This window comes from Trematomus bernacchii, unplaced genomic scaffold (assembly GCF_902827165.1).
Source record: "Trematomus bernacchii unplaced genomic scaffold, fTreBer1.1, whole genome shotgun sequence".
Taxonomy (NCBI): domain Eukaryota; kingdom Metazoa; phylum Chordata; class Actinopteri; order Perciformes; family Nototheniidae; genus Trematomus; species Trematomus bernacchii.
Genome location: NW_022987562.1, coordinates 406,723 through 422,500, shown reverse-complemented (window position 1 = coordinate 422,500; position 15,778 = coordinate 406,723). Strand labels below are relative to the sequence as shown.

Here is a 15,778-nt window from a genome sequence, read left to right as displayed (position 1 = left end):
TTAGTACTTTCTGAAATACAATAGCATTAAATATATATATATCCTGTGGAAAATATACATGTGGAAATACAAACTTTCCAGTAACAAATATAATGCAGGATATTATTGTACAAGAAATGGTGAATGGTGATCATACAACTGGTCACGTTGTTTTCTTTTTTATTACTTTCATATTTTATTCCACTTTATTCCTCTATCTTCTATTTCTAATGTAAATACTGCTATATTTTACTATATGTTTTATTATTTGTAATATATTTTTTAATGTTATTATAGTTTTCTTTAAATAGTTCTCTTTCTGTGTTTTTTACTTGTATGTATGCACCATGATTCTGATATCTGTTTTCTCTCTACTGCAGGAAGCCAGAGAAGGGGGATCCAGTACCTGATCGAGAGAGGATTCGTATCGGACACTCCGGTGGGGGTCGCTCGCTTCATCCTGGAGAGGAAGGGCCTCAGCAGGCAGATGATCGGAGAGTTCCTGGGAAACCGACAGAAACAGTTCAACAAAGATGTTTTGGAGTGAGTGAGGGGACAGAAAACACAGAACAAGAACATCAGCAGGGTTTCAAGTGGTCATGATAGTCAGAAAAAACCACATGTCACAAAACATCTTTAGAATGGAGAAAAATGTAAGGAATATAATGCTTTATATATCAATTACTGACCAAATGGAAAACGTAGAAATTCTCTCATGCCTTTACAGTAAATGAAGAATAAAAAGTCATGTTGAATTGAAGTACAAGGGGGTAAATACGTTAATACAGCAACATTATATTATAACTCTCACACAACTCGTGCAGCATAATCCAGATCTCATTCATCCAGTTATATGCTCACTAACCCACAAACTATTTCCAATCAAATCTTCCATGTAAAAACGTGCAAAGACTAGAAACATGCCTGCACAAGCACAAGACTTTATGTGGAAGTAGTTTTGTAAACATAAACCATTTTTCCCTTGAATTCAATTCCCGTTTAATTTTGTATTTGTTCACCTTGGATGCATGCGAGAAAAACTCAATTTACTTTAACCCTTAGATGCACGAGTGACTGGACCCGACACTCTTCCATAAGTGGGTCAAAAAGGACCCGTATTAGAATAATATGTGATTTTATGCAATCTTTGTCATTTTGGTTAAGAAAAATCACTTTTATAATATTTAGTATTATATTTTGGTTCACACTAGAAATATTTTATATTTCATTTTTGACCCACTTATGGAAGCTTGGGGTATTAATACAAAAACTACAATTTCTTAAAATGTAAATAAAAAATGTGAATGGCATGATATCCAAAACGTGTTTTTTGAGGAATAGCTGGAATATGAAATGATAAAAAAATGTAATTACAAAGTTACTTCAAGAAAACCACCTCACCGGGTCCAAAAAGACCCACTTATGCATCTAAGGGTTAAGAATTCAAGGTAACACAGGGTTGAGAAATGGATATATTAATGATCATTTGTGGGTGAAGTATTCCTTTTAATATTTACATAATACAGATATAGACTCATAACACATTTTCTTATCTTTTAGAACTTGCTTTTTTGAAGGACATTATTATGCAAATAATCAGGTTGTGCGTAAATCAAATCAAATCAAAGTTTATTTATAAAGCACATTTAAAATCGATTTTTGGTCGGGCCAAAGTGCTGATGTAAAGCATTAGAGTAACTTTCAAAACAGATAATTTCATGTCTAAATGAATTCTACCTTGAGGCAATCCTCTCACCACACACATATTTGTCGTATACGATAATATGTGACATAGTTGTTTTTAAGAGAGTCGATTGTTTGCCTTCTGATGTGTCTGATGTGACTACCTGCTCTGGTCTGTACTGCACTTTGGTCAACTTTGGTGTTTTTAAATCATCTGTTTAATAACTAAATGTGACTTGACTTGGCTGACTCTGATATGATATGAGATGTGATGCTGTGCGTTGTGTTGCAGCTGTGTGGTGGATGAGATGGACTTCTCAGGGATGGACCTGGACGACGCTCTCAGGAAGTTCCAGGCTCAGATTAAAGTTCAGGGAGAGGCTCAGAAGGTGGAGCGGCTCATCGAGGCGTTCAGGTGTGTGTGTGTGTGTGTGTGTGTGTGTGTGATGTGTACAGTGTTTAAACGGAGATGGGAGAAGTACTCAGATCTTGTACTTGAGTAAAAGTAGAAGTACTCAGATCTTGTACTTGAGTAAAAGTAGAAGTACCAGAGTGTAGGAATACTTGTAATGTTACAAGTAAAAGTCCTGCATTCAAAATGTTACTCAAGTAAAAGTAGAAAAGTATTATCATCAAAATATAGTGAAAGTAGCGACAGTAAAAGTAGTCATTGTGCAGATTGGTCCATTTCAGAATAATATATATGATATGTTTTAGAATGATTGATCATGAAAGTGTTCTCAAAGCTGGTAAAGGTGCAGCTAGTTTGAATGACTTTGTATACTACAGAGTAGCTTGTGAATTTACTCCAGGTGGAACTAAAGTCTGATTTAACACTTGATTATATTTCACATCATTCATCCAGATCTGTAAAGTAACTAAAGGGATTAAATACATGTAGTGGAGTAGAAGTACAACATATTATAAAATGGAGATACTCATGTACAGCACAAGTCTCTCAAAATAGTACTTAAGTAAATGTACTTAGTTACTTTACCCCACTGTGTTTTAACGTGTTCTTCCTGTCTCCTCTCAGTCAGAGGTACTGTGTGTGTAATCCCACGCTGGTCCGGCAGTTCCAGAACCCGGACACCATCTTCATCCTGGCCTTCGCCATCATCCTCCTCAACACGGACATGTACAGCCCCAACGTGAAGGCGGAGAGGAAGATGAAGCTGGAGGACTTCGTCAAGAACCTGAGAGGTGCTTACAGGCAGAAAAGACACACACACACTTTAGTCCCCTTATAATAACAGAGCAAGTGTTTGTGATGTCACTATGTTCCTGAGGTAAACAAAGGAGTCCAATGAACGCGTTTCAGGAAGGGAATGTCTGTTGGAGAAACTCCCTCTGGAGGGAACACAAGGATTTCAGAAAAGGACTCACACACTTTAAACACAAACTAGTAGTCCCCTTATAATTAAAGAGTGTAAAAGTGTTACATGTTGATGTCGTATGTTACGGACGTAAAAAAGTCAATTCCATCTGGAGGGAACTTTTAGATGTTAGCCTTTGCAGACCATCTACATACGCCAAAACCTATAGAACACATTACAGGAAAGGTGAAACCCCCCAAAAACACCATAGGGCCTCTTTCATTTGACAGAATATCGTTCCAGTATCCGTCTACGTCGAAGGAGAATTTTATTTTGAAGTCACGCTGAGCCCCTCTAAGCATTTCTGCTACCGTCTCATTCTTATTTGCCTTGAACACATGTCTCCTGTTAAAAGAGCGAGCATCCAAACATTAACTGTGATAAAGTGTTGTGTCAGTTTGCAGCTGCAGAGATAATGAACTCTCAGCTGCACATTAACATCACGGTGATCTGCTTCTCTTCAGCGTCACTGACATGTTTTCTGTTTCAAACGTGGAGGCTGCAGTTTGTTTACTTCCTCTCTTGTTCCCTACGGTGTTACTCCAACACTAGCCTGCAAGCTGCTGTCAATCAAACACGGTGCCCTAACATCCCTCGCCCCCAAAACAAAACATTTCTTCATTTCAATAATACAAAAAAACCATTAAGGATGAATAAATATAACCAGGTTGACTTCAAGAAGGGATTTAACTAAAACAACTCGTTTTTTCTACATAAAGTTTCTGTAAAACGAGGACGTTTTGAGCAGATTTGTGTCTATAAATAATGCATTAAATGCTTTAGGAAATGTTAATGAAATTCTCTTTTGGTACTAGATTTTTTTTAAACATTCAAACATATTTTATAGGTTCCTTTTTTTTTTATTCAGTGTTTTCTTGTCTCTGACGCATGCCGATATTATTATTGCCGGACGAGAGGGTCATATAATATCTTCCTTTATTCATTGTTTCCTTAAAGTGGACCTATCATGCTATATTTGAATAATATAGTGTAGGACCATACCTATATAAGGCATATTTATACTTTTTTTTTTTTCAAAATACCAAACAGATCATGCATTTTAGCCATGCCTCATTTTGCTCAATTTGACATTTTATAGCTCTGTTTTTGCAAGGGCAGATTCAGTGAGAACAGCACCACCTACAGGCCTGGCATATGTACTACAGCGTCTCCAGCGCTTTCGAACGGCAATGGCCGTGGCTGTCTCCTCCTGATTGGTGGAGTTGGCCCAATAGCCGTAGCGCCACCGTCCTGACGTTAGGACAGTGTTCAAATCTGGATCAGTTTTTATCAGATCCGTTGCAGCCCCTTTTTTAGAGATTTGGGTATGGAGGAAAATAGAGAGGGTTGTGTTTTCTGACACTTGGTCAGTTCCCTGGAACACCGGGGACACATATTCATGTATAAAAGACGTACAAAAGTGCATTTTGCATGATAGGTCCCCTTTAACTTGAGCGATTTTTTAATATCTCTTTATCCCTCTGGGACGAATAAAGGTATTCTAATTAATAATCCAAACATTACAAATATATATTTTTTTAGTTTTCTCCATTTTAAATGAATGAAATCTTGACCATATATTTAAAAAGAAGTTCTCTTCCACCACTTCTCATCAATAAAACCTTTACAGGAAATACCCATATTGGGAACCAGTAGCCTAAATGGACTATTTCTGATTAAGCTTCTGTGATGCATCTTGTTGCCTCCTGTATTTGATAAACGTTGCATGTTCCAATACTTTTTGCATCAGATGCACTTTACAATTGATCATTTGTTGTTTAAAGCAAACATCATTTCCTAACCCCCTCCCTCTGCTTGCCCCCCTCCCCTCTGAAGGAGTGGACAACGGGCAGGACATCCCGCGGGACCTGCTGGTGGGGATCTACCAGCGGATCCAGAAGTGGGAGCTGCGCACCAACGATGACCACGTGTCCCAAGTGCAGGCAGTGGAGAGAGTCATTGTGGGCAAGAAGCCTGTGAGCAACATACAATGCTTTGTGACATGTTGCCACGACTATAGTTTAAATTTTATTCATTTATTTGTGCTGTATCTGTCTGTAGGTGCTGTCGCTGCCCCACCGCCGGCTGGTGTGCTGCTGCCAGCTGTACGAGGTGCCGGACCCCAACAGACCCCAGAGGACGGGGGTGCACCAGAGGGAGGTCTTCCTGTTCAACGACCTCCTGGTGGTGAGGACCACTTCACTTCAGTTTTTATTAATAACATTTTCAACTAATAATAGATGTCACCATGAAACCTCCTGAGTTGATAACTTTACATTAAGGGAATTCTTATTTGTTTTACAAGTTTTCTGAAATGTTATGTTGAAAAATGAAAATTATCTTATCAAATATGAGAAAAATACTAATAAATTACATTGAATAAATATATAATAATAATCACATACATTGTGCAAAATATACAACTCACGATATGAATTGCACATTAAAAGCATAACTTCTCAGAACAGAAATGTGAACATTGGATAAAGACCAGTTTCAAAAACATTTTATTTATTTGATATATTTGAGTCAAATCTCCATTAATCAGAAAATACAATACAGCACAAATATGCAAATTACGTAATGCTAACCTTTGGTGAATTTAGGATAAATCTACGGACTCAAATAGACAAGGCTCATAGAATAAACACCTACATGTACATTTTGGATGTTTTCTTTCAACTAGACTTTAAAAAAAAGATGCAATGCAAGCACAATCACAAAATCATTTACAAAATGCCATATATCTGGGCATTGAGGCTGTGGCTCAGTGGGTAGTGTGATGGACTTCGAATCAGGGGATAGCAAGTTTGAGTCCCACTGCAGTCAGCATGTCGTTGTGTCCCTGGGCAAGACACTTCACCCCAAATTGCTCCTGTGGGGATTGTCCACAGTACTGAGTATTATGTAAGTCGCTTAAAAGCGTCTAACAAGTGAAATGTAACGCAGGGCTATTCAATTAGTTTGGAATGGGGCCGGTTGATGAAAATGATCCAAAGCAAGGGGCCGGGAAAAAGATGGCTTGAAATATGAGCAATCATATTAAGAGCTTCAGATACAGTAAATCCTACAACAGCATAGTGGAGTGCATATATTGTGTTTAATTCAATCAAACAACATAGCCCCAAGGCCTTTATAGATCTAAATGGCAAGTTCAGAACTCAGTAGGCCTACATGTGAAGCTGATTTAACCATCAACATCATTTAATTTGATTTCATTTAGGTGAAATGATCTAATCATTCACGCAGAGATGCAATAAATGACAGGAGTTGTCACTACAGTAGCTAGTAGGTGAGTTGTCACTACAGTAGCTAGTAGGTGGGTTGTCACTACAGTAGCTACTAGGTGGGTTGTCACTACAGTAGCTAGTAGGTGGGTTGTCACTACAGTAGCTAGTAGGTGGGTTGTCACTACAGTAGCTAGTAGGTGGGTTGTCACTACAGTAGCTAGTAGGTGGGTTGTCACTACAGTAGCTAGTAGGTGAGTTGTCACTACAGTAGCTAGTAGGTGGGTTGTCACTACAGTAGCTAGTAGGTGGGTTGTCACTACAGTAGCTAGTAGGTGAGTTGTCACTACAGTAGCTAGTAGGTGGGTTGTCACTACAGTAGCTAGTAGGTGGGTTGTCACTACTGTAGCTAGTAGGTGGGTTGTCACTACAGTAGCTAGTAGGTGAGTTGTCACTACAGTAGCTAGTAGGTGGGTTGTCACTACAGTAGCTAGTAGGTGGGTTGTCACTACAGTAGCTAGTAGGTGAGTTGTCACTACAGTAGCTAGTAGGTGGGTTGTCACTACAGTAGCTAGTAGGCGGGTTGTCACTACAGTAGCTAGTAGGTGGGTTGTCACTACAGTAGCTAGTAGGTGGGTTGTCACTACAGTAGCTAGTAGGTGGGTTGTCACTACAGTAGCTAGTAGGTGAGTTGTCACTACAGTAGCTAGTAGGTGGGTTGTCACTACAGTAGCTAGTAGGTGGGTTGTCACTACAGTAGCTAGTAGGTGGGTTGTCACTACAGTAGCTAGTAGGTGGGTTGTCACTACAGTAGCTAGTAGGTGGGTTGTCACTACAGTAGCTAGTAGGTGGGTTGTCACTACAGTAGCTAGTAGGTGAGTTGTCACTACAGTAGCTAGTAGGTGGGTTGTCACTACAGTAGCTACTAGGTGGGTTGTCACTACAGTAGCTAGTAGGTGGGTTGTCACTACAGTAGCTAGTAGGTGGGTTGTCACTACAGTAGCTAGTAGGTGGGTTGTCACTACAGTAGCTAGTAGGTGGGTTGTCACTACAGTAGCTAGTAGGTGAGTTGTCACTACAGTAGCTAGTAGGTGGGTTGTCACTACAGTAGCTAGTAGGTGAGTTGTCACTACAGTAGCTAGTAGGTGGGTTGTCACTACAGTAGCTACTAGGTGGGTTGTCACTACAGTAGCTAGTAGGTGGGTTGTCACTACAGTAGCTAGTAGGTGGGTTGTCACTACAGTAGCTAGTAGGTGGGTTGTCACTACAGTAGCTAGTAGGTGGGTTGTCACTACAGTAGCTAGTAGGTGAGTTGTCACTACAGTAGCTAGTAGGTGGGTTGTCACTACAGTAGCTAGTAGGTGGGTTGTCACTACAGTAGCTAGTAGGTGAGTTGTCACTACAGTAGCTAGTAGGTGGGTTGTCACTACAGTAGCTAGTAGGTGGGTTGTCACTACTGTAGCTAGTAGGTGGGTTGTCACTACAGTAGCTAGTAGGTGAGTTGTCACTACAGTAGCTAGTAGGTGGGTTGTCACTACAGTAGCTAGTAGGTGGGTTGTCACTACAGTAGCTAGTAGGTGAGTTGTCACTACAGTAGCTAGTAGGTGGGTTGTCACTACAGTAGCTAGTAGGCGGGTTGTCACTACAGTAGCTAGTAGGTGGGTTGTCACTACAGTAGCTAGTAGGTGGGTTGTCACTACAGTAGCTAGTAGGTGGGTTGTCACTACAGTAGCTAGTAGGTGAGTTGTCACTACAGTAGCTAGTAGGTGAGTTGTCACTACAGTAGCTAGTAGGTGGGTTGTCACTACAGTAGCTAGTAGGTGGGTTGTCACTACAGTAGCTAGTAGGTGAGTTGTCACTACAGTAGCTAGTAGGTGGGTTGTCACTACAGTAGCTAGTAGGTGAGTTGTCACTACAGTAGCTAGTAGGTGGGTTGTCACTACAGTAGCTAGTAGGTGGGTTGTCACTACAGTAGCTAGTAGGTGAGTTGTCACTACAGTAGCTAGTAGGTGGGTTGTCACTACAGTAGCTAGTAGGTGGGTTCGAAACCCGAGCCGCCAAATTTTCAGGCAATGTCTTCCCCTCTATCTATTATACTCAAAGGGCCAGTAAATATCACCCCAGGGCCGGATTTGGCCGCCAATTGAATAGCCCTGATGTAATGTAATATCTTTCCCCACAGGTGACCAAAATCTTCCAGAAGAAGAAAACCTCAGTGACTTACAGTTTCAGACAGTCGTTCCCTCTGGTGGAGATGCAGGTGCACATGTTCCAGAACTCATGTGAGAAACTTTTTCCTTTTCAACATTTCACCTAATTTTACTTACCCTCTATGACAGGGGTGTCAAACTCAATGTCATGGCGGGCCACATCAGCAGTATGGTTGCACTCAAAGGGCCGGTTGTAACTTTAAGACTATATAAATGTATTAATATATATAAAATAATGTATTATATTACATTATTGCCTCTGCATTGGATTATTATCGGATAGGGTAATAACTTCTTAATTAACTACGTCTGGGGCAAATAATTGAGAGTCTCTTCAGTGCGCACAAAATGAGATGCATTGTGGGACATGTAGTTTATGGACAACGTGCTTCTGTAAAGCGGCATGTAACCGTATAATAAACGTATTTTATTCTTTGCAAGCTCTTACGGGCCACATCAAGTGAAGTCACATCTTCTGGACATCTTCAAGTCATCATTAAAAACTCACCTGTTCACCATGGCCTTTGACCCCTAACCCAACCCGTTTGTTTGTTTGTTTGTTTGTTTGTTTGTTCACCATGTAAAGCGGCCTTGGGTCCCTTGAAAGGCGCTATACAAATGTCATCTATTATTATTAAGTCACGGACCAGATTTGGCACGCGGGCCTTGAGTTTGAAACCCCTGCTCTATGATTATTAGGTGTTTTATTCCTCTGTGTTCTCACCCCTCAGACTACCCTCACGGTATCCGCCTCACCACCGCCGTGCTCGAGGGGGAGAGGAAGGTCCTGATCGTGTTCATGGCCCCCAGTCAGCAGGACCGAACCCGCTTTGTGAGCGACCTCAGGGAGAGCATCGCTGAAGTGCAGGAGATGGAGAAATACAGGGTGGAATGTGAGTCTGCCCCCTGCTGGTCATCACTGTCAACTACAACCACATTTACTGAGATACTGTATTTAACCACAATTATGACATACTTTTACTTTTCTTGATTATTTTATGCCACTACATTTTAGAGGCAAATATTGCAGATTTTATTTTATTATAATTATTTCACGCTTATAGTTCATTCCCCTTTATCCCTCAGAAACTAGGCAATTTAGAAAATAAATGGAGTATTAATGCTTGAAAAAAGTTGTCCTGCTTTGTAGGATTATTATAAGTCAATAGCAACATTAATCTCCTTTTGTAAAACATATTTTTGCAAGTTGTGAATCTATTCAAAATCTTAGAAAATAAGACTGTTTAATTTTGTATCAATTGATTTCTTTCCCCAAAACCAATCCAGTAATATAAATACAAATGTACGTATTTAAAATTGCCTCATGAACTAAAACATTAGAACATACTTTCATACATATTTGTGAGAAACAGAATAATATAATATTGTAAAATATCACTTTTAAATGTGCGTGTGTCAGTATCGCTGCTAAGTAAACTTGATTTATTTTTTAGACTGTGGTATTATACTTTAACTCCCATTGTCTTCGTTTCCCCCCCTTACTTTGGTGTTTGCGGTCAAATTTGACCGGTCCTGTTTTAACTGCTATTACATTAACACAAAAACCATTAATAATCACCAAATTTCATTTAACACCCTTTCAAACTGTACATATTGTATCAGACTACTGGTATACATGAACAACTGCAGTAAATTATACAAAGAATAGACACTGAACATGTATTGCGTGTGCCAGGTGTGATCCATGTGGGGGGATGGGCACATAAGAGCGGGACATGTATCAAATTGTTCTGTGTGTGTGTTTGTGTGTGCCAGGTGTGATTCACATGGACACATCGTGTGTGTGTGTGTGTGTGTGTGTGTGTGTGTGTGTGTGTGTGTGTGTGTGTGTGTGTGTGTGTGTGTGTGTGTGTGTGTGTGTGTGTGTGTGTGTGTGTGTGTGTGTGTGTGTGTGTGTGTGTGTGTGTGTGTGTGTGTGTGTGTGTGTGTGTGTGTGTGTGTGTGTGTGTGCGATCCGATCCGATCCGGATGGATAATTCCTTTTCTTTATGGCGGTCACACCATGGGTGTTACAAAGTTGACTAAATCATCCAAAATTCAATGAAAGTGGTGATCAGCTATTTGATATGTTCAAATGTCTACTGTGAAGGATATCATGAAGCCTTAATGCAATCGAATGTAAAACTAAAAAGTTATGATTGATGCAAGTAGTGAATCGGTCAGATTTGACCCGAAGACAACAGGAGGGTTGAGTAAAAGTTCTTCTTTGACCACTGAATATAACTTACTGTAAGTGGGCGTGATGTCCCTACAGATATCATCAATAGCATATCTTTATCAAGAGATGGAGTTCTGGTTTTACTGCTTTAAATTATTCTCCCTAGCATGTCTCGCACTGATTATAAATTCGCCCCGTGCCCTTTGCGTTTCTTCACAGCGGAGTTGGAGAAACAGAAAGGTGTGATGCGGCCCAGCCTGCTCACAGGAGGTGTGGGTGGGAAGAGCGATCTTGTGAACGGCACCCTGGGGAGGAACAGTTTTGATGACTCAGTGGGTGATGGTCTCAAACGCACCGCGCTCAGCTCATCTCTCAGGGACCTATCGGACGCAGGTGAGGAAACAGAACCCCAGAGACACAGTTGACATGTGTTTGAAGGCCGACGAGAAGTTAGCATCTCTTTCGTTCCCCTTTAACAAAAAGCCAACAGGATTTTTCCTATGGATTTTTGTTTATTGCAGAAAATAAGTACTGTGGCAAACAAACCTTTATGAATCTTACACGTTTTGCTCAGCAGGATAATCTCCACATATTAACACCACTAGATGATTTTTGTAAAGTAAAAAGCAAACGTTAGGCTATAAGGGAACTGCAGCACGGTCACATGACTTCACGTCACCGTCGCTAAGCTAAAGGCGGCTAATGTTGGGCTATAAAGGAACTACAGCACGGTCACATGACTTCCTGTCACCACCGCTAAGCTAAAGGCGGCTAATGTTGGGCTGTAAAGGAACTACAGCACGGTCACATGACTTCCCGTCACCATCGCTAAGCTAAAGGCGGCTAATGTTGGGCTATAAAGGAACTACAGCACGGTCACATGACTTCACGTCACCACCGCTAAGCTAAAGGTGGCTAATGTTGGGCTATAAAGGAACTACAGCACGGTCACATGACTTCACGTCACCACCGCTAAGCTAAAGGTGGCTAATGTTGGGCGTTATGACGTTTAGTCGTCTCATTTAGACACTTGTTAGCAACCGCTGTTTTTAAATTCACCTGTGGGGTATTTACTGAGGTATTTTATGTCGTAGAACAAAACGTCAAAATCTCTTCAGCTTGTGTTAAAGGTGGGGTATGTAATTTTGGAGAAACCAGCTCGAGTGCGCTAGAATTTGAAAGTACACAACCTGAAAAAATCTGCCTCATCCTTCAGACTTCCTTACAGAGCCCCTCCTCCAACACACACGAACGTGCACATGACCAATCAGGGCACGAGATAAGTTTGTGCACAGATGGAAGGCTGACAGGCAGGTAGGCCATCCAGTTACTTTAGTCGGGCCGGCTAAAATGATTGGTCGTGCTTTTTACAGTACTACGGCTTCCACAGATGACATTTTTTGTATGTATTTATTGTCAAAGCACTTAAGATATTCATTGCTATCGGGATGTTCAGAGCATTCCATGGAATATAACAAAAAGTGTTTCTGAAATAAATTACATACCCCACCTTTAACCACAGACCTTATTTAAGACAAACAAACAAAAACAAGTTCAAAATACCATTGATTTCAAGACAAGGAAACCAGGAAGTAACTCATTTCCTGTTTTAGGACTCATTCCTGCACCACTCTATTGGGTAGCTTCTGAAATGATTTTATTTATATCTCTATGACTGCATCCTGTTTCTTTTTCTCACTGACATTCACACACAACTTTTGCACTTTCTATCTTTTTTCTGTGAACACATTTTCCAATCTTTCCGCTCTTTGCTAACCGTCCTCTTCCTGGTGGGGCTGCAGGGAAACGTGGTCGCAGGAACAGTGTTGGTTCTCTGGACAGTACCATGGAAGTAAGTCTGAGAGACTCGATGTTCACCTGTAACTTCGGCCTGTCACCATAAGTATTTTATCGATGTCTCCTACTATATACAAACATGACCTCGACAAATCGTACAAAATACAGAAATTACCTATATTATTTTACTATATTTAATTATTGTATGATTAGCAGTGTCTTGGATAATTACTACATTATCGTCTTAAAATATTTTTTTAAACGTGTCTTAAAATCACAATCTGGAATGCAGTTTGGGAATATATCGTCAGACAAAATGAGTTATCGTGACAGGCCTACTCTAACCTTTAAAAGGCGCTCATTTCCCCGTCGTGGTGCGTCATTGTCCCTCAATGTGTGTATAGTGTGCAAACGTTATTAAAGATGGCGTCTGTGTGTGTTTGTGTGTACATGCATGCTTGGTTCCTCTTGTTTCTGACCTGCACTGACACCCTTTAACATGGCTCTGTGTTCATTCTAAGTAATGTTACAATTATTTGTTCAACATTTTTCTTGCATAGATATATAATGTGTTTTTACTTTACTTTTAACAAACAATGACCACTTCACCAGTCATTTATAATCCCATTAAACATTATTAGAAGATTCTAATGAATTGTAGTAATAGGAATATCGGCGAGTAATGTGTTACTATTTTAGTTTGAAAGCTATATGAATATTTATGAGGGCTCATAAGTGTAATTATACAGCGCTATTAGCAAGGCAAGGCAATTCAAAGTACTTTACAAAAATGAAAGACATTAAGAAAATGGCATTTTTTGGCAGAAAAGTCTTCAGCCTGGATTTAAAGCAGTCAGAGTTGCAGCGGACCTGCAGGTTTCTGGTAGTTTGTTCCAGATATTTGGAGCATAATAACTGAACGCTGCTTCTCCATGTTTAGCAAATAATGATGCATTTTAAGTGTGTTTATAATACATTATAGGACCAGAATCTTAACCGCAAATAATCTGGAACAATCTCAGTGATTTTTCTGAAACATAAGTTGGTTTTCCCCCCTCCAGGGTTCCATCATTAGCAGCCCGGTGCCTCACCAGCGCTACCAGCTGCCCGGCTGCTACGCCACAGAAGACTTCCGGCCTCACCGCCCTATCCTGAGCCCCGGATCGGGGGTGGGGGGTGGGCCGGGGCAGCAACACACCACTGCTGGGACAGGAGTTGGGGGGGGAGTCTCCAGCAGTGTAGAGAGAGCAGGAGCGGGGGGGAGCGGTCCTGGGGGGGGAATCATCAGCAGCAGCAGCAACAACAACAGCGGCTCCTTCCTGGGATCTCTCTTCGGCAGCAAACGTGCCAAACCACCTGGGCCCCTCATTCCACCGGGGCCACCCTACCCCGCTCCTGTCCCCCCGCCGACTACGGGAGGGCCCCCTCCTCACTCCCCGTCCTCGCTGTGCCAGATGGACGGGGGGGGCCCTTCCAAGATCCAGGCGCTGCACGCTCAGTACTGTCACCTGGGTGGCGTGCAACCCCCCCCACCATACTACCATCACCATCGCTTCCACGTGCAGACTGTGCCCCCGCCCCTGCAAGGCGTCCCCCCCCACGCTATGCAGAGAGGCCCGCTACACTGTCGTCCACCGCTTGGAGCCCACCCGCCGCTGGCCCATCTCTCCCAGCTCTCCCAGCATGGGCTACCGGGTCGTTACGGCAACATGGTAGTGGGGTGCCCCCCCCCCCTTTCTCCTCTCTCCCAACACTCCCCGAACCCTCAGTTTACTCTGTACCACTCCATCAGAGGGGGGGGCCTGCCTGGTACCAAACTCCCCCTCACCTTGTCTCACTCCCAGCCCCACCCCCACGCACACTCCCAAACCCACCCCGGACACGTGCACACGCCCCACCCGGCCTCCCACTCCGTCCACCAAACACACTTCATCTTCGGCACTCTGCCCCACAACCTGCCGTCCGCCTCCGTCAACGCTGCGCATCACGCGGCGAGCGCCGGCCCGTATCTGCCCCAGTACCCTGCTCTTTCTTCTATCCCACCTCCCCCACCACATTCCCCTTTACCCCCCCCTTTGTCCCCCCTTACCCCTCTTACACCTCTCTCCCCTCTCCCCCCCCAGCACCCCGGGCAGCCTCAGCAGGGGCCGCAGGTGACGGGGCCCGGAGCGACAGGTACAGGGGGCAGCAGCTCCAAATCCAAACCTCTCAATCGGATAAGCACCGTGGTGTGAGCAGGGCATGGGGCCCCAGGGGTCAGAGGTCAGATTACAGGGGGGAGGAGGTGGGCAGGTCCAGGTCCAGGACCAAGTCTGCCCGCACGGAGAGCAGCAGCAGCGCCAGCGACAAGAGGAAACGCAGCTTGCTTCGTCTCTGTTACTTTCACCTCCGCTTCCCACACATGTAGGCGGAGATACAGAGCACAGCTAGAGCGGAGGAGCATGTGCACACGTCTTTGAAACCTGCACACACACATATATAAATAAATATTTAAAAAAGTTATATAGCCATATAATTTAAGATGAATCTATATCCAGATATATTTATCGCCTCAATTGTAAACGTCTAGTTGAATGTACAGTACGGAGATGTGGGGAAAAAACGGAGATCATATATCCAGCTTTTTACACAGGGATGTAAATAACGACATTCCAGCGGAGTTTGGGATTTAAAAACAGAAGAAAGTTGCTAAAAAATAAATGTCCCTTGACTTTGCAATCATTTACTTGGCTTCATGATGTCTTTGTCAACTTTTGCAAGTTCCGCTTTGCTGAGAGGCATCTTTTTCTTTTGAAAGAAGACCAGAGATTTGTTGCTTTGTCTTAAAGCCAGTGCACGGTTTCCTGAAGGTCTTTTTGCTTAATGTACTTTTACATGTCAACAGGAGCCACCTGGCTTTATAACGGGGTCTGGGAAATACAATCAATAATATATTTAGAATGTTTCTGAAGCTTCTTGCCGTTTTATTGATATTATAATATACCTGCTACGAGTATGATGAATATTGTACACTAATTGTTTTGATCAGTGATTAATTATATCAGCAGATGTTTGTACATGGTTATAGAGAGTATATGCACATATAAATACCCTCAGTTTGCCATGACTTCTCGAGGGTGTTGCGATATGTGAAGTGTGATTTATTTCCATTGTACCACGCTTTCCATTCGCCTTTTTAATTATTAGTATTATTGGTTGTGGAAAATGAATGAGGTTTAGTTTTGTTTAAAATGTTAACGCCAACAAGCAATTTTTCTCAAATGGGTTGACCCCGGGACATCTCTAAGCGGTTGACCAATCACAACAGAGCCGGCCAGCTAACCAATC

General features: G+C 42.2%; 1 protein-coding gene across 1 annotated transcript in view; it reads left to right on the top strand.

Annotated features, from left to right (window-relative positions):
• iqsec2b (IQ motif and Sec7 domain ArfGEF 2b) overlaps positions 1-15,176 on the top strand; it is a 71,853-nt gene extending 56,677 nt beyond the window's left edge. Inside the window, 10 exon segments of the mRNA XM_034124157.1 lie at positions 368-522; positions 1,955-2,077; positions 2,699-2,865; positions 4,875-5,014; positions 5,100-5,225; positions 8,448-8,547; positions 9,207-9,368; positions 10,874-11,047; positions 12,457-12,506; positions 13,513-15,176. Coding sequence (XP_033980048.1) covers positions 368-522; positions 1,955-2,077; positions 2,699-2,865; positions 4,875-5,014; positions 5,100-5,225; positions 8,448-8,547; positions 9,207-9,368; positions 10,874-11,047; positions 12,457-12,506; positions 13,513-14,685 — 2,370 coding nt within the window. The 3' untranslated portion in view covers positions 14,686-15,176.
• Positions 15,177-15,778: the final 602 nt, after the last annotated feature.